Source organism: Mandrillus leucophaeus, unplaced genomic scaffold (genome assembly GCF_000951045.1).
Source record: "Mandrillus leucophaeus isolate KB7577 unplaced genomic scaffold, Mleu.le_1.0 Scaffold1347, whole genome shotgun sequence".
Classification (NCBI taxonomy): Eukaryota; Metazoa; Chordata; class Mammalia; order Primates; family Cercopithecidae; genus Mandrillus; species Mandrillus leucophaeus.
Genome location: NW_012101307.1, coordinates 48,198 through 73,180, shown reverse-complemented (window position 1 = coordinate 73,180; position 24,983 = coordinate 48,198). Strand labels below are relative to the sequence as shown.

General features: G+C 39.6%; 1 protein-coding gene across 3 annotated transcripts in view; it reads right to left on the bottom strand.

Moving 5' to 3' along the window:
* Window positions 1-21,793, bottom strand: part of KLF8 (Kruppel-like factor 8) — a 50,393-nt gene extending 28,600 nt beyond the window's left edge. The window contains exons 1-3 of one of the 3 annotated variants that reach the window (XM_011973135.1): window positions 21,448-21,793; window positions 20,850-21,033; window positions 12,478-12,551 (exon numbers count right to left, since the gene is read on the bottom strand). In XM_011973135.1, coding sequence (XP_011828525.1) covers window positions 12,478-12,551; window positions 20,850-20,856 — 81 coding nt within the window. In that variant the 5' untranslated portion in view covers window positions 20,857-21,033; window positions 21,448-21,793. Of the gene's footprint in view, window positions 1-12,477; window positions 12,552-20,849; window positions 21,228-21,447 lie in introns of those variants that run through there. The other 2 variants (XM_011973133.1, XM_011973134.1) reach the window with 2 other exon arrangements.
* Between the last annotated feature and the right edge of the window lie 3,190 nt (window positions 21,794-24,983).

Below are 24,983 nucleotides of genomic sequence, written 5' to 3'. Positions count from 1 at the left end.
CTGTAATATCATTTTCTATAAGAATACAGTTGTGGGTGCAGGTGTATAAATAAACACAACTTGTCATTGAGATTAAGAAAGGATTTAGCTAAATTTTAGGGACTTTTTGGACTCTAAGCTTTAGGCCCAGAAACCTGAAAAAGCTGAAGCTTTGAATCCTAACTATAAAATAAACACTACTTTGGCAACGTTTACTCTCTTTTGCCAAAGAAAGGCCATTTCAGTGAGCTGAGTGCTGCCTACAACAATGTTACTAGCTCAAGGCCTTGTGCTTAGCTGACACTTGATCTGCAGGTATGCATTTTATTGAAAAACATTATCTAGGAACATCTAAAATGTAAACTGATTGATGAAAGTCAAGAAACTGAAGAACTGATAGTCTATTCTTATTGCCTTGATGAGATACAGTGTTACAGGGTCCTGCTCCAACAGGCCATCATTAGTTGTCCTTTTATAGACTAAACCTATTTTGTGGTTTGCCAATTCTTAACCAAACCCTGTCTGCAGCAGGGCTTCAATCACTACTTCTCTCCTGCCATCAAAAGGCTTTGAGAGAAATGTTGGAATGCCAGTTGTTTGGGTTTTAGTATCTTAATAGTAACTTCCTCAAAGCATATCAACACATACTTTTTTCTGTACATATCATCCAAATATGCCTCTTATGTCTAAGTGAATCTATCTTGTAGCAAGTATTTTCTGGGTGTAAATATTGTCTTCTGAATGCAAGCTTTCTTGAGAAAACAGACTGTTCTTAAAACTAGGTCTCAAGGTTGACCTTACTGCTCCTTCCTTTGTGGCTTAAAGACAAGCATTCCATATCTATACACTATTAGGCTGAATAAATTTTGTGTGCACTGAGGATTCTTTTTTTCAATATGATCAAAATAATTTTAATAGAAATATTGCTATACAGTCTAACTTATTCTGTATTTTGAATATAACCCACCCTATGGTTAAAAAAAACCCCAACACACTATTTGCTTTACCTTATCTTTGTAGATAGCATATTATGCTTGAACGTTCTGAAGAAGACCTTCAAGTCTTGATTGAGTGAGTTTTTGCCCCTAGAATTTTGGTGATTTTAAGAATCCTCACTAAGATGACTCGGGATGGCTACCTATTTCACGCTTCACTGAATGTAATCACTTCCGCTTTGAAAGCTCATCCAAAGATTGTTCTGCCACCAGATTTTTCTTTTAAAGTAATCTTTCTTCATCTTTAGCGTGGTGTGATGGCTTCAGTTTTTAAGGGTTCTCTAGTCAATCACTATCAAAGAGAATAGCTACTTTCCCCATTAGGTATTTTAAGACTTTATCCTGAATTCCTGGATTTCTGAATCTATGAAGAAGGTTGTGCACGAAAGAAAACAAAGAAACTTAGGAGTGGTTTGAAGACAAGCTTGCATTTCCACAGTGCTACTCCTCAAATACACAGAATCCTTATCAGGTTTCCTTAAGCCAATTTGAGTGGACAAAAAATTATAAAAAGAGTTATTTATTCATAAATTACTAAAGATGAGACCCTTTCAGTTCTTAGGAAACACCCCTCTCAATTCTAGAAATAAACTCTGAGAAAAGTTGGTCAATTTCACAAATATTTAAGCATTTGATTAAGATAGGTAGAGAAGCCCTGAGAATCAGTGGAATCAACTGTTACAAAGTTTCCACTTTTCATGTATTTAAAACAGCTCTGATGTGGATATGAACAGACATTTTTCAAAAGAAGACATTCATACAGCCAACAGACACATGAAAAAATGCTCATCATCACTGGCCATCAGAGAAATGCAAATCAAAACCACAATGAGATACCATCTCACACCAGTTAGAATGGCAATCATTCAAAAGTCAGGAAACAACAGGTGCTGGAGAGGATGTGGAGAAATAGGAACACTTTTACACTGTTGGTGGGATTGTAAACTAGTTCAACCATTATGGAAAATAGTATGGCGATTCCTCAAGGATCTAGAACTAGAAGTACCATATGACCCAGCCATCCCATTACTGGGGATATACCCAAAGGATTATAAATCATGCTGCTATAAAGACACATGCACACGTATGTTTATTGTGGCACTATTCACAATAGCAAAGACTTGGAATCAACCCAAATGTCCATCAGTGACAGACTGGATTAAGAAAATGTGGCACATATACACCATGGAATACTATGCAGCCATAAAAAAGGATGAGTTTGTGTCCTTTGTAGGGACATGGATGCAGCTGGAAACCATCATTCTTAGCAAACTATCACAAGAACAGAAAACCAAACACCGCATGTTCTCACTCATAGGTGGGAACTGAACAATGAGATCACCTGGACTCGGGAAGGTGAACATCACACACTGGGGCCTATCACGGGGAGGGGGGAGGGGGGAGGGATTGCATTGGGAGTTATAACTGATGTAAATGACGAGTTGATGGGTGCTGACGAGTTGATTGGTGCAGCACACCAACATGGCACAAGTATACATATGTAACAAACCTGCACGTTATGCACATGTACCCTAGAACTTAAAGTATAATAATCATAAAAAAATTAAAAAAAAAAGAAAGTGGTAATGCAAGATTAGAAAGAAAAGAACAAAATACTATAGACAGCACAGTAGGTGGAAGGAGAGGAAGGGATGTTATAGAAACATGATAAAGCCTTGGCTCCTCCCAAACAGAAAGAGGAAACCTGTTTTTGTAAACAGGTGCCTTCCAGTTTTGCTCTGGGTTAAACCAATTAGTTTTATGCCTGGATACATATGCACACATATGTTGTACACATTCACTGTTTAGGTCAAAAAGTCTGTTTAACCTTCTAAAACCCAAGTCTTTTTCCAATAAGAGCGTTATGTGTTTGTGATTAGAAAAAGGAGAGGTGGATGGAAATGGGTATTATTAGAAAGCTAGACTTAATCTAACAAACCTGGCAATTTTAAGAGATTGGGATAGTAGCAGCCACAATCAGGCAAAATGAGATCAGAAATGTACATATGTATGTATATATGTATATGTATGCATATATTTGTTCACTAGGTATTTGTTTAGTACCTAGCACAAAACTATAGAAAATGTGAAAAATACTAAATCAGTTTTTCTTCCTCAAATAATCTAAGGTTGTTTTTAGGTGATACATGGATGAAGTTATTTTAATATTTATGCTTCCTCTGTTGTACTGTACGTTGGAAAATATATATAACACATTGTAGTGGGCTGAATGGTTACCCTCAAAAAGACCCGTCCACACTTCAATTCCCAGAATCTTTTCGGAAAAAGTATCTTTGCAGATATAATTAAAGAACTTGAAGAGAGCCTGCTGGATTATCTGGGTGGGCCCTAAATTCTATGACTAGTGTCCTTCTAAGAGACATACAGAGGAATAACACACAAAGACACAGAGGAGAAGGTAATGTGAAGATGCAGACTGACAGTGGAGTGATTGGGCTACAAGCCAAAGAACACCTGTATGTACTAGAAGCTGGAAGAGGCAAGGAAAAGATTCTTCACTAAAGCCTTCAGAGGCAGCATGACCCTGACAATAACTTGATTTCAGATTTCTGGCCTCTAGAACTGTGAGAGAACACATTTCTCTTGTTTTAACCCACCTAGTTTGTGGTAGTTTGTTTCAGCAATTCTCGGAAAGTAATACCTCACATCAAACCAAGAATTCTCCAGATAGCTTAGGACAAAACTAATATAGATTTCTTTATTTATTTAAATAATTTGTAAAGTATGTAAATAATATTGATGGCAAGGATGTGGCAAAAATCATGAATGTGGTAAGTAAATAACTGAAGTTTGGGAGACAAAAAATATTACAGGGGAGACAAGAGATATTTACATAAAGCAGTTGACAATAGAGAACAGGTACCACATTAGTGACTAATACAGATAATTTAGTATTCCAGGAGCATGAGTTCACTAGCGATTCGTGATAGTTGGGGTTTTCTGTGAATGTTTCATGGAAGAGATGGAATTGGAATTTGAGTCCTAAGAAAAGTGAAGAGTTTGGTGAGCTATACAAGCTCATTGAGGCACAATCCATTTAGAAAAAACAGTGTGGGGAAAAGTGGCACAGAAATGTATGAAGCCTCAGAATGCAGCCCAGCTTTAAAAAGAGAGAAGGAAAAAAAAAAAGAAATGTATGAGCCAATTTGATAGTATCATGGAAATATTGTTCATTTTCTTGGGCGTGACAGTGTTGATGTAGTTATGTAGGACAATGTCATTGTTTGTAGGTGATGCATGCAGAATAATTTAGGGGTGAAGTTTCTTGATGCAACTTACAATAGTAATAAAATGGGGGGGGGAGAGAGAGAATTAGGCTGTATGAAAATATGTGCCAAATATTAACAATATTAAATTAGGGTAAAGGAGAGACATGTATGATAAAATTTAACCCTAACACTGCTCATACATTTTGACCAAGACATCCCACTTGTAGGAAGTAATCAGAAATGAAAACTAAAGGGCAGGTGACAACCAAGTGCTCATTCACTGTATGGTATGTTGATATAGAATATGTAACAAACCTGCACGTTATCCACATGTACCCTAGAACTTAAAAGTATAATAAAAAAAAAAAAAGAAAAAAAAAAAGAAATTTAGAGAAGGGAGAGCAGCATATGTGCCCTGAGCTACACACCCACCCAGTAATCCTATCTTTTGACATAAACAAATCCTATAATGAATCAAACCAGGAGGCTTCTCCACACTAGAATGATGCCAGCATTGTGTAGTTGCAGAACACAAACTCCTAGCCCTTGTCACCTGAGACATGGCCAGTGTGCTGTGGCCATGTATCACAAGCACTCTGGCTTTTCTAAAAACAAGATATCCTGGAAATACCAAGAAACAAACAAAAAAAGTGCTTAGATCCCTTACTATCCAGACTTTTCTATACACTGAACCAATTTCAAAGTGCCTCCAAATTCTGGAAGTTCAGTATGCTTAAAGAATGCATAGAAAACCATTTCTAGAATTATACTTAGGTACACTGAGATTTCAAAATAAGGTAGCTTTGGCCAGACGCAGTGGCTCACGCCTGTAATCCCAGCACTTTGGGAGGCCGAAGCAGGCGGATCACGAGGTCAGGAGAGGCTATTCTCCTAAGGGAATTAATGCAGGAACAGAAAACCAAATACTGCATGTTCTTATTTATGAAAGCTAAACGTTGGGTACTCATGGACATAAAGATGGCAAAAATAGACACTGGGGACTACTAGAAGAAAGAGGGAGAGAGGAGAACAAGGGTTGAAAAACCACTGAATACTACGCTCACTACCATGGTGACAAACCTCCATATCCTAAACCTCAGCATCACACAATACACCCATGTAACAAACCTGCACATGTATCCCCGAATCTAAAATAAAAGTTGAAGACACTCAACAAAGAAACATCAGACTTAATCTGCACTATAGACCAAATGGATCCAATATATATTTACAGAACATTTCATCCAATGGCTGAAGAATACACATTATTTTCCTCAGCACAAGGATCATTCTCAATGACAGACTATATGTTAGGTGACAAAACACATCTTAAGACACTCAGAAAACCTGAAACAACATCAAGCATCTTCTCTGACCACAATAGAATAAAACTAGAAATTAATAACAAGAGGAATTTTGGAAACTATACAAACACCATACACCACTAGTATTATAAAACATGAATTTATTAATGTTTAATAATATTAAACTATAATTTAATTAGGGAAATTAAAAAATATGCTCCTGCCAGGCACGGTGGCTCATGCCTGTAATCCCAGCACTTTGGGAGGTGGAGGTGGGCAGATCACCTGAGGTCGGGAGTTCGAGACCAGCCTGACCAACATGGAGAAACTCCGTCTCTACTAAAAATACAAAATTAGCCGGACGTGGTGGTGTATGCCTGTAATCCCGGCTACTCGGGAGCCTGAGGCAGGAGAATCACTTGAACCCAGGAGGCGGAAGTTGCAGTGAGCTGAGATCACACCATTTCACTCCAGCCTGGGCAACAACAGTGAAATTCCATCTCAAGCAAGCAAACAAACAAACAAACAAAATTGCTCCTGAATGACCAGTGAGTCAATGAAGAAATTAAGAAGAAAATTGAAAAATTTCTTGAAACAAATAATAATGGAAAACAACATATCGAAACCTATGGAATATAGCAAAAGCCATCATAAGAGGGAAGTTTTATAGCTACAAGTGCCTAAATCAGAAGACAGAAAAAACTTCAAATAAACAATCTAATAATTCATCTTAAAGACCTAGAAAAGCAATGATACCTGCATATTCTTTTTGAAAAAAAACAGAAAAGCAAGAGCAAACCAAACCCAAAATTAGTAGAAGAAATAACAAAGATGAGAGGAGAAATAAATGAATTTGAAATAAAACTATACAAAAGATCAATGAAATAAAAAGTTGTTTTTTGAAAAGTTAAACAAAATTGACAAACCTTTAGCCAGGCTAATGAGAAAAAAAAGAGAGAAGATCCAAATAAACAATATCAGAAATGAAAAAGGAGACATTAAAACTGATATTGTAGAAATTCAAAGGATCATTAGTGGCCACTATGAACAATTACATGTCAATGAATTGAAAAATCTAGAAAAAAATGAGCAAATTCCTAGACACATATAACCTAACACGATTGAACCATGAAATCCAAAACATGAACAGACCAATAACAAGTAATGAGATTGAAGCCATAATAAAAAGTCTCCTAAAACAAAAGCCCAGGACCTGATAGTTTCACAGCTGAATTCTACCAAACATTTAAAGAAGAATTCATACCAGTTCTACTGAAACTATTCTGAAAAATAGAGGAGGGACTATTTCCAAACTCATTCTACAAGGCCAGTATTACCCTGATACCAAAACCGGACAAAGACATATCAAAAAAAAAAAAAAGAAAATTTACAGGCCAATATCTCTGATGAATACTGATGCAAAAATCCTCAACAAGCTACTGGCAAACCAAATTCAACAATACATTAGAAAGATCCTTCATCCTGACCAAGTGGGATCCCTGGGTGCAAAGACAGTTCAACATATACAAATCAATCAATGTGATAAATAATATCAATAGAATGAAGGATAAAAATCGTGATTATTTCAACTGATGCTGAAAAAGCGTTTGATAAAATTCAACATCCCTTCAAAAACCTGGGGATACAGGTAACACCTTATCATAATAAAAGTCATATAAAACAGACCAACAGCTAGTATCATATTGAATGGGGAAAAACTGAAAGCCTTTCCTGTAAGACCTGGCACATGTCAAGGATGCCCATTGTCAACACTGTTATTCCACATAGTATTGGAAATCCTAGCTAGAACCATCAGAAAAGAGAAAGATATAAAGGGCATTCAAATTGGAAAATAAGAAGTCAAATTATTTTTGTTTGCAGATGATATGATCTTATATTTGGAAAAACCTAAAAACTCCACAAAAAACTATTAGAACCGATAAACAAATTCAGTAAAGTTGCAGTATAGAAAATCAAACTAACCAAATCAGTAGCATCTTTATGCCAACAGTGAACAATCTCAAAAAGAAATAAAAAAGTAAACCTGTTTACAATAGCCACACATAAAATTAAATACCTGCAAATTAACTTAACCAAAGAAGTGGGAGATGTCTACAACGAAAACTATAAAACACTGATGAAAGAAATTGAAGAGAACATCAAAAAATGGAAAAATATTCTATGCTCATGGATTGAAAGAATCAATATTGTTGATATGTCGATACTGACAGGGACAGGAGGCAGGGAAATTCTAGGCAGAAGTGGGCAGGTCCCTGGTGAGGGCCCCACCCTGAAGCCTGGAACCACGGGGTCCAAAGTGAGAACTTACATTTCCGTTTTCCTGCTTGAATGTTGCCTTTTCCACAACCACCCATGGCTGACCCTGCCCCCTATCCTGTGTCCATAAAAACCCAGGCTCAGCTGGCAGAGAGAGAAGCAGCTGAACGTTGGAGATTATAGTTGGATGTTGGAGAGAAGCAGCTTGACTTCAGAGGGACAGCTTGACGGCATAGCTTTGGGGAGGAGTCCAGATGGGGACACCTGGACTCCAGGGGAAGATTACCTTCCTGCTCCATCCCCTTTTCAGCTCCCCCCCCACTGATAGCCACTTTGATCAGCAATAAAATCCCCCACATTAACCACCTTCGATTCATTGTGTAACCTCATTCCTCCTGGATGCCAGACAAGAACTTGAGTGTGGGTGCAAAAGGTTGTCACACTGACCCTCCGGTGAGCTGTTAACGCTTAAGCCATCCATAGACAGCAAAGCTAAAAGGGCACTGTAACACTCCTTCTGGGGCCTCAGGGGTCGCAGGCACCCACCAGACCCTGCTGCGGGCTGCGCATAGAGTTTTGCTCCTGCCCGTGCCCAAAGGCACACACCCCAGCTCCTGCACCCAGTGACCTGTGCTTCCCCTCCCACAAGGGCTAGAACGCAGCAGGTTTAAGTGAGTGGAATTCGTCCCTGCTAGTGCCAAAGCGCCAGCTAGGTCCAGCACCAATGCACTCCAGTTCCCACCCATGAAGGGGTCAGGGAAATATCCCGCTTCAATACTACCCCAAACACAATATAGATTCAATAAAATCTCTATCAAAATACCAATGACATTCTTGGCTGGGCGCAGTGGCTCATATCTGTAATATCAACACTTTGGGAGGCTGAGGTGGGTGGATCACTTGAGGTTAGGAGTTTGGGACCAGTCTGGTTAACATGGTGAAACCCCATCTCTACCAAAAAAAAAAAAAAAAAAATTAGCTGGGCATGGTGGCACATGCCCATAGTCCCTGCTACTTGGGAGGCTGAGGCACAAGAATTGCTGGAAGCCAAGAGGTGAAGGTTGCAATGAGCCGAGATTGTGCCACTGCACTCTGGCCTGGGCAAAAGAGTGAGACAACATCTCAAAAAAAAAAAAAAAACAAAAAAAACAAAGACATTATCTACAAAAATAGAAAAACAAAATCCAAAAATTTATATAAAACCACAAATATCCAGAATAGCCAAAGTTATCCTAAGCAAAAAGAACAAAACTGAAGGAATCACGTTACCTGACTTCAAGTTATACTACAGAGCTATAGTAACCAAAATGGCATTGTATTGGCATGAAAACAAACATATAGCACAGTGGAACAAAATGGAGAACCCAGAAATAAATCCATGCATCTACAAAGAATTCATTTTTTACAAAGGTGCCAAGAACATACATTGGGGAATGGGTGTTCTCTTCAACAAATGGCGCTAGGAAAACTGGATATCCATATGCAGAACAATGAAACCAGAACCCTACCTGTAACCATATACAAAAATTAAATTAAAATGGATTAAAGAGTTAAATCTAAGACCTCAAACTATGAAACTGCTGCAAAAAATATTTGGGAAAATCTCCGGGACATTGGTCTGGGCAAAAATTTCTTGAGCAACCCCACAAACACAGGCAACCAAAGCAAACAGGAACAAATGGGATCACATCAATTAAAAAGCTTCTGCACAGCAAAGGATTCAGTCAATAAAGTGAAGAGACAACCCATAGATTGGGAGAAAATATTTGTAAACTACCCATCTGACAACAGATTAATCACCAGAATATATAATGAGCTCAAACAACTCAATAGAAAAAACTCTAATAATTCAATTTAAAAATGGGTAAAACATTTGAATAGATATTTCTCAAAAGAAGAGATACAAATGGCAAACAGGTATATGAAAAGGTGCTCAACATTGGTGATCATCAGAGAAATTCAAATCAAAACTACAATGAGATATCATCTCACCACATTCAAAATGGCTTTTATCCAAGAGACAGGCAATAATAAATGCTGGTGAGGATGTGGAGAACAGAAAACACTTGTGCACTGTTGGTGGGAACGTAAATTAGTACAGCCACTATGGAGAACAGTTTGGAGGTTCCTCAAATAATTGAAAATTCAGCTACTATATGATCCAGCAATCCCAGTGCTGGGTATATACCCAAAAGAAAGGAAATCAGTATATCAAAGAGATATCTGCACTTCCATGTGTGTTGTAGCACTATTCACAATAGCTAAGATTTGGAAGCAACCTAAGTATTCATCAACAGATGAATGGATAAAGAAAATGTGGTACAGATACACAATGGAGTACTATTCAGCCATGAAAAGAATGAGATCCTGTCATTTACAATAACATGGATGGAACTGGAGATTATTATGTTAAGTGAAATAAGTCAGGTATAGAAAGACAACTATCACATGTTCTCATTTATTTGTGGGATCTAAAAATCAAAACAATTGAACTCATGGACATAAAGAGTAGAAGAATGGTTAGTAGAGGCTAGGAAGGGCAGTAGGGTGTTGAGGAGGAGGTGGTCGTGGTGAATGTGTACAAAAAAATAGTTAGAAATTGTCTGGGTGCAGTGGCTCTCCCCTGTAATCCCCAGCACTTTGGGAGGCCGAGGTGGGCAGATCACCTGAGGTCAGGATTTCGAGAACAGCCTGGTCAACATGGCGAAACCCTGTCTCTACTAAAAATATAAAAAATTATCTGGGCGTGGTGGTGTGTGCCTGTAGTCCTAGCTACTCAGGAGGCGGAGGCAAGAAAATTGCTTGAATCTGGGAGGCGGAGGTTGCAGTGAGCTGAGAAGCCACCACTGCACTCTAGCCTGGGCAACAGAGAGAGACTCCATCTCAAAAAAAAAAAGTTCAAAATAATAAATAAGACCTACTATTTGATAGCACGATCTGGTGACTAGGGTGCCTGGGCAACAGAGAGAGACTCTATCTCAAAAAAAAAAAAAAAAAAAGTTAGAAATAACAAATAATACCTACTATTTGATAGCATGATAGGGTGACTAGAGTCAATAATAACTGTACACTTAAAAATATCTAAAAGAGTGTAATTGCATTGTTTGTAACACAAAGGATAAATGCTGCAGGGATGGATATCCCATTCTCTATAATGTGATTATTTCACATTGCATGCTTGTATGAAAACATCTCATGTTTCCCATAAATATATACACCTACTATGTACCTACAAAAATTAAAAATAAAGCCAGCCACGGTGGCTCACACCTATAATCCTAGCACTTTGGGAGGCTGTGGGCGGATCATGAGGTTAGGAGTTTGAGACCAGCCTGGCCAATATGGTGAAACCCCGTCTCTACTAAAAATACAATAATTAGCCAGGCATGGTGGTGGTGCATGCCTGTAGTCCCAGCTACTCGGGAGGCTGAGGCAGAAGAATAGCTTGAACCTGGGAGGCAGAGGATGCAGTGAGCCGAGATTGCGCCACTGCAATCCAGCCTGGGTGACAGAGTGAGACTCCGTCTAAAAAAGAAAAAAATACATACATACATAAAATAAATAAAAATTCAAAAATTCAAAAAATAAAATAAAAGTTGAAATTATAACAAAAAAAGATTCCTAAATGTAATCTAGATACTTTATCTGATGAATTAAATAAAGAAACAGACAAGTTTGTTTATACAACACTGTATACTCAAGTCTATAGGTGATTTAAGAATTTTCAAGGTTAATTTTGATTGTATTTGAGTTTCACGCATGGAGTGATTTTGCAACCCCAAGAAAGACGGGACTTCAACATCTAGCACAGAGCCCTGGGATATAAAAATCCAGATAACCTGTTTCAAATCCTAATTCTTCGAGTGTTCAAGGCCAGTTTTATTTTCCATCAAATGGGGAAACTAAGAATAATGATGACTAATTTTATGTGACAACTTGGCTGGGCTACAGTGCCCAGATATTTGGTTAAACATTATTCTAGATGTTTCTGTGAAGGTATTTTTTTGGATGAGACCAACATTTAAATAATCATATTTTAAATAGAGCACATTACTCTCTATAACGTGATTGGTCCTCATCCAGTTGAAGGCCTTAGTAAAACAAAGACTGTCCTCCATAGAGCAAGAAAGAATTCTTCTCACAATCTGCTTTTGGACTCAAAACTGCAACGCCTTCTGAATCTCCAGGCTGCCGGCCCGCCCCGATGGGGTTTTGGATTTGCCATGCCTCCACAATCTAATGAGGCAATTTCTTGAAATCTCTCTCTCTCTCCATGTACATACACACATACATACACCATACACACATATCCCGTTGGTCCTGTTTCCCTGGAGAACACTAATTAATACACTGTTCAACAGGATTATGGTGAAGATTGAATAAGACAATGCATTTAATCTTCATCCTATATGAAATAGTGCTAGATAAATAGTTGCTATTGTCTACTAAAGGTCTACTCTTGTCTTTATAGCCTTGATTCCAGAGGCTATGTTTCTTGTAGGCCAGATCTACTCCCTAGTTGAACATGAAACCAAGGTATTTATATACTTTCTAGAAATATGTCTTCCTTCACCTCTTCTCAATCCCCAAACATGTAATAGAAAGAAAAATGAGTTTAAATTATGTAATCACTACCAGGTATTCAATACTATTATGGCCCAATATTAGTACCCTATTTTCCTGATAACTGACCTGCTTGAATACCTGCATTGAGCCACCTTCTGAATTAAGTTGGACCTCCAAGTTGTTTATGAGTTGATCCATATCTGGAAAAGAGAAAAGGAAGACAACTTTCAGAATAAAATCTAACCCACTATATGCGTAAGTATGCCATTAATGTTATGTGTGTTCTATGACCTTTATCTTTCAGTACTTACTAGATACTGATAAGCCATTGAAATATTCTGATTTATTTTACTCATCAAGATGGCCCTAACTTTTCCCCAATAATATTAGCCACTCCCCTCCACCAAACTGCATGCAGGTAATCTGTTTCTTCCTATTTCTCCAACACGCTCTGCCTTCATAGGAGCATCAGCATAGCTACAGTTTTCAGTATCCTACCTTCCTAGTATAGTTCTTGCTTGAAGGAGTTCTAAGTTCTAAACTTCTATATGTATATTTACCCCAGTGAACTTATTTACACGTCAAGGCCAAATCTCTCTAGACATATTTTATCTATCTACGTCTCTTAAATCTACAAGCCAGGTGGGGTAATAAAAACAGTTTTCTCTTTCCTCTTTAGTTTTTCCTCTTATGGAAAAGCAACTGGTGACCTAATTCAGCTGCCTTAAACCATCAGTCATTCATACTAGAAGCACCTACTAGCTTTCTTCCTCAACCAGATTTTCTGGGAGTTAGATGTGCAGCATTCACATCCCGTAATCTTTGGCAAGGCCTTTTTTTTTTTTTTTCCTAAGCCTCAACTTGTCCATCTATGATTAAAAGATTTCAGACTATCCTCTGCAAAGCCCTAAGGCTTCCATGGAACTTGGGGGTGGGGTTTGTTAAATTAAGGTTAGCTTAAAGCTTCCTCCTTACATATTTCAAGTTCAGCCTAAAGGTTTCCCCATCCATAATGAACCATAACCTAACTGGATGTGTAGACAGAGTGTAACTACTCTTGCACCAATCACAGAGTTTCAGCCAATTACAGGCAGTCAACTACTCGAAGTGTTTGAATAAGGCAAATACTGAGATGTGATCAATCTAGCTGTTTTTATACCTCACTTCCATTTTCTATATGTCACTTTCCTTTTTCTGTCCATAAATATTATCTGACTACATGGCAGCCCCAGAGTTGCTCTGAATCTATTATTTCTTCTGGGGGCTGCCTGATTCATGAATCATTCTTTGCTCGATTAAATTGTTAACTGTAATTTGTCTAAACTTTCTCTTGTAACAGGTTAATGGAGGAACTGTAGTAAGTAATAACAATAGTAGAAAACTGACTTCCAATAGAATCTGAGCTCCTTGCAGGCAGATACTTTCATCTTTGTTTTTTTTCACTAATGTATTCCAAGGTCCTAGAACATTGCCTGGTACATGGTAGGTGTTTAATGACATTTCTGAAGGTTTTTGATGACAGTGACAGAAATGGAGAGTGAGGGAATGTGTTTTCTCAAGTACAGAAATTGGAAAAGAGTGGAAAAGAATGAAAAAAAATTAGAGAATTTATGCATGAAAGATGCCTGAGGTGTAATTAACTATGAAGTGAGAGGTGGTGGAGAGGGTAGCTAAGCTTTTTCTGATTTCTACGACAGGAAAAGGAGGTATGATGGTGGAAAAAGAATGTGAGGTCAGGTAACTCTCATACAGCCCACAGGGGGGCACCAAAATGCCAGGAGAGCTTTCTTTGTTGCTGCCAGAAACATCTGTAGGAGTGGAGAAGATTCGATTCTCCCTCTGCATTCACACAACACCTTCAACAGGCTTCATTATTTCTAGCAAGTACAACTTAAGAGAGCCATCTCCAATCTGTTCTTCGATTCCTATGGATTAAGAGACAGCAGGGTTGAGGAAGCAGAGTGATTCTGAGAAACTACATTAGCTTCTATGAACCTCAGTTTCTTCACCTGCCAAAAGAGGGGAACACAGTATTGCCTTAACAGAGTTAATGTGAACATTCCATGTTAATACATTCATAGGCCATATAATGACATTTCAGTCAATGATGACCCATAGATAGATACCACAATTATTCTTTTTTTTTTTTTTTTTTAATACTTTAAGTTCTAGGGTACACGTGTGCACAACGTACAGGTCTGTTACGTAAGTATCCATGGGCCACGTTGGTGTGCTGCACCCATTAACTCACCATTTACATTAGGTATATCTCCTAATGCTATCCCTCCCCCCTCCCCCCACTCCACAACAGGTCCCAGTGTGTGATGTTCCCCTTCCTGTGTCCAAGTGTTCTCATAGATACGACAATGATTCTATATGATTATAACAGAGCTAAAAAATTCCTATCACCTAGTGACATCATACCCGCTGTAATGTCACAGTGCAAAGCATTACTCATGTATTTGTGGTGATATTGGTGTAAACAAATTGACTGTGCTGTCAGTCAATATAATTATATACAGTATATAACACTGAACAATGATCATAAATGACTATGTTACTGTTTTCTGTATTTACTACATTATACATTCTATCATTTTAGAGTGTACTCCTTCTACTTATTAAAAAAAAGTTAATTATAAAACATTCTCAGGCAGGTCCTTCAGGAGGTATCCCAGAAGAAGGTATTGTTGTCATAGGAGATGGCAGCTCCATGCATGTTATTACCCCTGCGACAAGATATAAGGTAGAAGACAGTGATATTGATGATCCTGACCCTCGCAGGCCTAGGCTGATGTGTGTCTTTGTGTCTTAGTTTTTAACAAAAACTTGTAAAAAGCAAAAAAAAAAAAAAGAAAAAAAATTAACAATAAAAAAAAGCTTATAAAATAAGAATACAAAGAAATAAAATATTTTTGTACAGCTGTACAGGATTTGTGTTTTGAGCTAAAAAAAATTATAGTAAGCTAAGTTAATTTATAAGAAAAAAATTGCTTATAAATTTAGTGTAGCCTAGTGTACATTGTTTAAAAAGTCTAAAGTAAGGTACAGTAATGTCCTAGGCCTTAACATTCACTCACTACTCATTCAGTGACTTACTCAGAGCAACTTCTAGTTCTGCAAGTTTCCTTCATGTTAAGTGGTGTTCAGGTACACCATTTAAAAATATTTTATACCATATTTTAACTGTGCCTTTTCTATGTTTAGATACACAAATACACACCATTATGTTACAATTGCCTACAGTATCCAGTACAGTAACATCCTATAGAAGTTTGTAGCCTAGGAGCAATAGGCTATACCATATAGCCTAGGTTGTAGTAGATTATACCATCTAGGTTTATGTTAGTACATTCTATGACGAATAACTGTACATATAAATACACTTAAAACAAATCCTGGCATATAAAACATTCTCAACTAGCTATTATCACTACCATTATTATTGTTGATTATCAGAATCTTGAACTCTGGCCCAAAGAATCTCTCCTGTGTATCAAATAGGACTTTTGTACCCCATGAGTTCACAAACCTGCTCCACCTCTTATATTTCTAATCTTAATTTCTAGCACCACCATAAACCCAGTCTATCAGTCTAAAAACCTAGGGGCCAGACACCTTTGACTCCTCCCTCCCTATCTTCAGCCAGTTGGTTATCAGCTATAATAATTCTCCCACAGATATATCTCTTAAATCTAGCCCTTCATCATTTCTTAGTCATTTCCTTCCCCTTCTGGTAAATACTCCACATAGCTATCAAAGTGTAGTAAAACATGTGGGCTCTGGAGTAAGTGCCTAGAATCACATTTTGATTCTGTGACTTCTTTTTTTTTTTTTTTTTTAATTATACTTTAAGTTCTAGGGTACATCTGTGACTTCTTAACAGTAAGAAGTTGGGCAAAGTTTTTCCAGCCTCTTGTGTCTGTTTTCTCATCTGTAAAATGGGAATAATAATAGTACCAGGTCACAGAGTTACTATGAGGATGTATCAAGTTGATATATGTTCAAGTATTTATAACAGTACCTGGCACAAAGAGGAATTGTCTGTTTCCTCCACCACTAGGTGAGCCCTTCAATAGTTACCTAGTCTTTTTCCTTTTTTTGTATCCCTATGTTTTAGCAGAGCATCTCCTATATACTATGTACTAACGTCCAGTGAATAAAGGAATGAATGATCATGGAAATGCGGGAAGATAGAGCCATAGCCAGAACTATAACTACCCATCTTCAAAATCTTTAATAGCAACAATCAAGGAGCCTGAAAAATACTTCTTGGCCCTCCTATATCACAAATATTTTAGTAAAATAGTATAACAGGGAGAGCTGACAATTAAGAATGTCGCAGCCATTTCTGGTTAGATATTTCTGTTTTAATCTTTAACATTACTGTGAGAACCAGGCCAACATCTGCAGCGGGCTGCCAGTTTTCTCTATCTGACCTAGACTGCAAATTTACTGAGGATAGAGGCCAGAGACCATGAAGTTTGTTTTCTTCCTTCTGGCAGTACCTCCTCCCTCCTTCCCACACAATATCTACTATAGTGTTGGCTATTTAGTAGGTACTTGGTAAAGACTTGATTACCATCAGAAAGTTCCCCTTTAAGTTGACCATGATGTCCTGTAAATGACATAGCAGTTCTGCTTTCTCCAAATACCTAACATGTGCCTTTGAAGACAATTATCAGGCCAGCTTTCTTTTTCCCTGTCCCCCTTTTTGCCAGATGTAATCATCTACATTTCTTGATCTAGTTCCATTTTGTTTTATTTTTTAAAAATTGATTATTTCTCTAGAGTTTCTTTCAATTTTTTCTGCATTTCTCTTCTATTTACCATTTTTTCTTGAAATATTGTACATCACAAATACAGTGTCTTCAGAAAGGTCTACATGATGCTGAGCATATATTAACTTTGATTATTTGGAGCTAATTATTCCATCTCTTGTTTCTTCCTATATGTTCAATGATGGGGTTGTTTCATCTTCAGTTAGAATGGGCGGGGATGTGATGTGAATATATTTATTTCTTGTTTGCTAAACTAGTTCTGATAAATATACATAACAGTTGGTGCTAAAAGAATAATAACACACCTATTCCTTAATTTTGTAGCTAGATCCTAGAATAGATGTGTAGTGTTGAATTGGTTACTGCATTAACCTCACTTTCTGGAGCTCTACAAACTGAAATGGTCCAAGACTCTTCTAGGATGCCTTGTCTTGGTGCTCCTGAGCCACTGCTCAGGCAGTGAGTAGAAAGGTTATTCTAATTAAATGAGAAAATGAGGAAGAGGGGAAAGTTTAGTGCCAGCATTTGAGCACGGGACATGAATACCACAACAGCTACATTTTCCCACTGCTTCACTTTTATGCTGCCTTCTAAGTGTTTACAAAATTAACACACTTATTCCTCACAGCAACCTTATGAGGTAGTTTCTATTATTATCCCCAATGCACAGATGGGACAACTAAAGTACAGAGTTTAAATAAGTTCACCATTACTATGGTCATAATAAGTTGCAGTACCAGAGAAGTGAAGGGAAGAGTCTTGAATGAGGGATGAGTGAAGAGTCCAGAGGTGATATTAGAAATGGTGAGTGTGAGGTTACAACAAAATGTCAAATTGCTAGTGATTTGAAATATCTGGATTGGGCTCTTGAGTTAGGTTATTGCTCCTTAATAATCCTAGAGCTTGGTTTGTCCACATCACATCTACTTTGTCTAAATATACAGATAACATATTTTAGTATATTATACAGAGCATCTAGCATCTTTCAGATATTTAAATCCAGCTTCCTGTCTATATTCCACTTCTGCAAACACACAGCAGTATTTAAACAAAAGAAAAATTTTTAAATAACAAAAATGATGAGACCCTCAACTTATGAAACATATTAGATATCAGGCACTGGGTTCAATGCTTTACTTACATTATAATCACAAATTACCACATCATTTTAGAGAGGAGGAAACTGAGGCTAAATGATGAAACTCAGTTGAGGATAGTAAACATTAGTATATAAAAATCAGGAAGAGGCCGGGTGCGGTGGCTCACGCCTGTAATCCCAGAACTTTGGGAGGCCGAGGTGGATGGATCACCTGAGGCTGGGAGTTCGAGACCAGCCTGACCGACATGGAGAAACCCTGTCTCCACTAAAAATACAAAATTAGCTGGGTGTGGTGGTGCATGCTGTAATCCCAGCTACTCAGGAGGCTGAGGCAGGAGAATTGCTTGAACCCGGGAGGCGAAAGTTGCGGTGAGCCGAGATCACGCCATTGCACTTCAGCCTGGGCAACAAGGGTGAAACACCGTGTCAAAAAAAAAAAAAAAAAAATCAGGAAGAATACCAAACATGATCTCATACTGTCTTTGAATAAACAAATAAGCCCAATACCACAGTGTTATTCCCTTATTCATACTCTGCTTAACAATAAAATGGTAATCATACTAGATGATCATCTATGTCAATCATCCTAATCAAGTTTTCCTTCATTCACAAAATCATGGCAATGTAAAGCTAGATCTTAGAAGATCATCTACAGCCCCCACCACACCAGACACAGACAATCTGGCAAGATCAAAGATGACTAGACTCTGTTTGCTACTTTGGTTATTGGAATTCATTTAACTCAGCCAATGAGAACCCCATCTCAGAAATGTATGTATTAGAACAATGAGAGTGGTGATGGTAGTCTGCTTCATGTTTTTTTCCCAATTTCCAATGTGTCCTGAAAAGTCTAAACAAGAGGGATGTATAGCTCCTGAGGGCTCTGAAGGTAGAGCCATTAAGTAAGTTGGTCTTGAGGGTGGACTATATAGATGCACCTGTCATTCTTACTTTTGAAGTTATTATTTCTACTCTTCCTACATTTTCTGCCTGCCTGCCCTCTAGGCTTACCTGAAGACATTGCTCCCCACCCATTCTCTGTGTCCCCAGCAACAAAATTTGATTAGGATGATTGACATAGATGATCATCTAGTATGATTACCATCTTATTGTTAAGCAGAGTATGAATAAGGGAAACAACTCTCACATAAGGGCTTCCCCATAACTCTGAAGAATGGGATGAGGTCACTTATGAATCACTTGTTTCTGTTGTCCAAAAGTCCTGTTGGTTATATCATTCTGGTTAAGTTGCCCAAAGAATGAGAGGAAAGGCAGGCTAGTAGCCCTTTCTTTCAGAAGTGATGAAGTCTAGTGGAAACAACGTTAAATCAGAAGCAAATAAAACCTGTGTTCTAACCTCCGTCTTTGGACAAACTAATTCAGTCTTCCTGTTTCCTTTTACCACATCTGGAAGGTGTTTTAAGGACAGAAAAACACTAATTTTATCAGCTGTGCTCCAGAAAAAGAGTTCCAAACTGAGTAGAAAAAGTAAGTTAAACTAAGATACAAGTGGCAGCCTCTGCCACATACACAAGATATTTCATCCACCCGAATATCTACTGAGATAGAGTTACTAATCTGCATTCTATGGAAGAGAAAAACAAAGCCCAGGGTGATGTAGCTAATAAGTGGTGATACTAGGGTTTTAAAGCAGATTACTCCAAACCATGGCAATCTCCATCAGTTTCAAATCCAAATTTAAAGGTTATTCTTTTTGCTCAATTATTACCACACTGGATGGCAGGTGCTTAATAAATGCCTTTCTTCACGATGAAGACAATACCAAAAGAAACAAGACATGGCGCCTTTGGCCACCTGTTTGGATGTGATTTATTTTTTCCCAAATTCTTAGGGTTAAAAACAAACAAACAACAACAACAACAAAAACACAAAAAGACAGCTCCGCCAAGTGGCTGAACAAATGGATTCACTTCAGCAATCATAGCAACTCGGCCCAATCAGTCTTCCACCTACACAGACGAACCAACTGCCTTGGCCACGTCTTAAAGGGCCGGAGCAGAACCTACGCTCTGGCTTCCTTCTTCAACCAAGCTCAGCCCCTCCTTAAAGAGCTGGCACGCCCAAAGCAGCTCCTCCCCTGCAGCTGCTTCCAGGCCTCACTCTGTGCCTCCAATAGCCTAACTTTGCACCTTAAACCACTGTCCCCTCCTCCCTCTTTTCAGAAGCTTCTCTAGGTACCCGCTATGGTTTCAGGGGGTTACCTGGGAGCGTTGGCCTTGCGAATCTTGTTCTCTCTGGTTGTGACTTTGGCTGTGTGCGGTTAAGTCAAAGACAATCCTTACCGCTTAAGGAGTATTGGGAGTGCCGAGCCAGGGCAGACTAGACTAGACAAATTATCCATTCTTGCCCCCTTTCACTTCTTCCACCAAGCTCTCTCCTCTCCTTCTTAGCCCCTCTTCCTCTTTGCCCAACCCTTTAGTAAAGTCATTTTCCCTTGAGTTTCATTTGATTCCATACCGTGTTCTTAACCTTCCGCTCCCGCCCCCACTGCTGAAACCTCAAGTGGGGTGTGGGGGGGGAGCAGGGCGACTGAGAGGGGGAGAGAATCTAAAAGAAAGAGGTGGGAGTGGGTGGATATTAGTCCCAGAGTCACTTACCGACCATGTCACTAGCCGAGGACTCCTGAAGTGTCCAGAACTCATGCCGTCCTCCGGGAGGCTCATACTCCTGAGCTGATCGCAAGAGAGCTGCTCCCCTCACTCCCGCCCCATTCTGACATCGCGCAGGGCGACGCGCTCCCGTCTTCTCGTTCTTGGCCCCCCACTCCCCTCTTTCTCCGGGCTGGAAAATGAGGAGGGGATTGAAAGGGGAGGAGGGAGTCGATTCAGACCCAGCTGGGCCACTCTCGGAACAAGGGAAACAAAGCTCTCAAGCATCCAACCCAAAAATCAGGGGCCGGCAGAGTAGACTTTCTGAAAAGAATCCTCCCCCTGCAGCTTTTCCTTGGACAAAAATAAAGTGGGTTCGCTGGGCCGAAGTGGCCAGAGCTTAAGGTCCTCCGTTCCCCTTTTACCTCCACCAATTCAGTTCCGGCCAAGCCCGCTCTCCACCCATCCTCTGAACTCCACACACCCTTTAAAAGGAGAGGGCCGGGGGTGGGGGCTATGAAAACCAACCCAACCCCCAAAGCACTACTTGAACACAAAGTTGAGGCGGAGAAGAAATCCTTCAAGCCGGGAACCCACGAGGAGATACCACAAGAGGATCCCTTCACCGCCGCCGTTGCCGCCGCACACCCCAGCGCCTTCCTAAAAAGAAAGAAGGGAGGAGAAAAATGCCGACGATTGGTAGAATCATAGAGAAGAACACCAGCCCCAGGGCAGGGGCTTCAGCGAAAAATGGCAGCAACTCGTGCGGGTTCTCTGGGGCGGGGTTCCTTGGAGGCACCTAGCTGACCCACGGGGGACCTCGCGCCCCACGCGGGTCAGAACCTAAAGTGCTCTCTGGGCAACCTGAGTGGATGGAGTGACTCCGTCTTTCTCTGGCCCTGCTAGGCCCAAAGGAGAGGTGTGACTATCGTGAGGACTCCACCTAGGGTGGAGTTCCTTAAAAAGGACAGGCGGCCGCTAGAGGAGAGTGCAAAGTGGGAGGGGTGGAGAAGGGTGGGGCTGAGAAGGAGGAGGGAGGGAGGAAGGCGGGGGTGGGGCGGGGCCCTGGGCCGAGAGAGCTGGCCTCGCCCCTGGCGGGCGCCTCCCTCAGCCTCCAGCAGCGGCAGGTATAATTCCAATTAATTTCAGTTCCTTATCTGTCCCAAAATTAAGGCTTGCAAGCATACTGCTTGATTACCTATTTACTCCGGTTATGCTAACTCTCCAGGGGAGGGTGGTGAAACGGGTACTGGGATTGGGGCTGGAGGCTGTCTAGGAGGGAAAGGATAGGGAAAGGAGAAAACAAAAAAGCTGGCAACTGGAAGCGATATTTATCCTCCTACCTCTCCATGGTAACACGAGCAAGGACAGCGAGGTCACAATGTCTTCTCAGGGAGGAAGCTAAAAGGAACGGAGATTGGAGCTGGGTGCATTTTCTAGCAAGAGATAAGCCAAGGAGGTGAGGGCGAAGGAGTAGGTGGGGAAGAAGGAGTTGAAGATGATCTGTGAATACAGCGTGGCCCAGCAGGGAGACTTAAGAAAGGCTTTCTCAGTCTCCCAGATACCAGACCTCTAAGAATAGAGTTCTCAACCCCCTGAGACCGCCTCTCAGCCAGGCATTGGCGAAGATCCCCGTAAAGCTGAATCCACAGGATAGGAGCCATGTTTCCAGGATTTCTTTACACTTGCCTGAAAGTCTCTCTCTAGCTCATTTTAATGGGAGGCCAGGAAGTCACAAGCAACCACAGCCCATTTTCAGTGCCTCTTCCCTACCACAATTCTTTTAAAGAGGAGGAAAAAGAAGAGAGACAAGAAACAAAGCAGAGGGAGGAAAAGCAAAGAGACAGGAGCAATAATAGTATCTGCCATGTATTCAGCACCTAATATGGGCAAGTCCCTGGGCCAGGTGCTGTTACATTCATCATATCCTCATTTAGTCCCAATAACAACCCTGGAAACTACGTACTGTTATATTCTCTGTGCCCTTTATTTTAAAAAAAAATAAGGAAACGGAGGCCCACAGCCCAGTACTTTTGAACACATAGGTCCACTTGCTTAGTTGATATTTCTGCCTGAATGTCTTCTGTGCATCTCATCTACCTTCCTTTCCCCAAAACACTCTGTTCTTCCTCCTGTAGTTCACCAACTACCTGAATGGCACCACCATACATCCAAGGCAGCACTCTGGAACTCATCCTTTAACCTGCTGTGATCTGGCCTTTGTCTACCTCTCAAACAGGAGAGATTTTGCTGTTCTCCTGGGCTTTACCTGGATTACAAATCCCTGGGAATTCCAAGCTGTTTCTAATCTCTATGACTTGGGTTGCTTTACTTTCTCTGACTGAAATAGACGAAGCTCCCTGTCCACCATTTTTTTTCTTTTTTGCATGTCCTTCCAATGAATCTGTCCAGTTTCTTGAAAGGACTAACTCAAGGTCATCTCCCCTCCTTAATTTCTTCAGGCAAAACTGACCATTGCTTCCTCTGCACCCTTCTCTACCTCGGGGCACATATTTGTTGGTATAATTGCCTCCCCCTACTAAACTATAAAGTCCTTGAGCTGAAGCATCAGGTGATCTCATTTCTGTAACTTGGATGCCAGGTTATATTATTATTAACAATAATAGTAGTTATTGAGCATTAACTGTGTACTAAACTCTGTTGTAAGCCTCTTATGTATATTAACTCATTGAATCCTTCTGACAATCCTATGGGTAGACATTATTGCTATTCCCATGTTACAGATGAGGAAACTTAGTGACAGAGGTTAAATAAATACATATGCATATGTATTTGTTTCATAAAAGAATGTCCCTGTAGTAGGGGTTTCATAAATAACTCTCTATCTCACTATATCTCTTCATTACCACCTGTACCCCTGCCAAGCTTACAAGGTAAGATATATTGAGATGGAATCATACAGAGAAGTGTACAATTCTCTACGCCTTCATTTGAAAATTTTACTTTATTCCTTGGAGGCTTTGCTTTTCAATGTATAAAATTTGGGGAGTATTATCCAACATAGGATTCTCACCACTACAGCGAAGGCTATTTTGAGCAAAGCTGAAAAGTTTTCTCTTAGATTCAAGTGTGTAAAATACATTAAGCAGTTTATATCAATAATAAATGCATTTTTCGTGATGTGCAGATGAAAATGAGTAGATTGCTGAAGTAACATTTTGAAAAGAGTAGCCACTACTAGCCCTGAATACAGTGGGTGTGCCTTAAGGTCATCGAGTTACTTATTCAGTCTGAAATAGCTTTTCAAGAAGGTCGATTCATACACAGATAGCTGAACAGTTTATATTTTTTAATAGTCTTTATTGTTAACAAATTTATTTTAAGCTCTAGTTTTTTGTTTGTTTTAGAAATACTGCCTCAACTTTATTTGTGGGGAAAACTTAGACCTTAGATGGCAAATTCAGTTTTTGCAAAACTTGAAGTTAGTGAAACTTGGAAAAACAAACCCAAGATCCTTTCCCATCTGTTCTTCCATCCATTCAGTCAATACAATGTATCGAGCACTTGTGCTTCATCAAGAACAATGCTAGGTGTTGGGGGCGGGGGAGGTGGAATGAGAGCATCCATTCTAAGAGGCTCCAGTGGAGGAACCCTCAATTCCACTGTATGCACACAGCCTATTAGTCCACATTTCCCCTTCAAGTCTTTTAGAGATGGCCTCTGTCTCACTCAAATTAGGACCCAAAGGTGGTTCACAGGGAACTATGAAACCCATGACCACAGTTAATGTCAAAGGCGGGAGTTTGCCTTTATATTCTTTTACTCTTGACACATAAAAATAATCAGCATGTGGTTGGTGTTCTCTATGTCACATGAAAGGGTGTGAAGGAGTAGGTATGGAGAACTAGAAGTTTTGATAAATTTCCCTGTCCTTCTAGGAAGCACCTCAGGCTCTCCTTTCTTTAGCTGGCTAGAATAAACAGGAACCAAATAGCAACCTGCGATATTTTCAACTCCTTCCATACCACCTTATGCCTGAGGGAGACTGCTTGAAGAAGCAGCCTGTGCTTTCCTCTATATATCCAAGGAATTAGATGAGGAGTATTAAATTAAGTGTGGAACCCAATGAAAAGCAGCTGATAAATATGCAGACGCGATTCTGGGCCCACATATGCTGTTCTT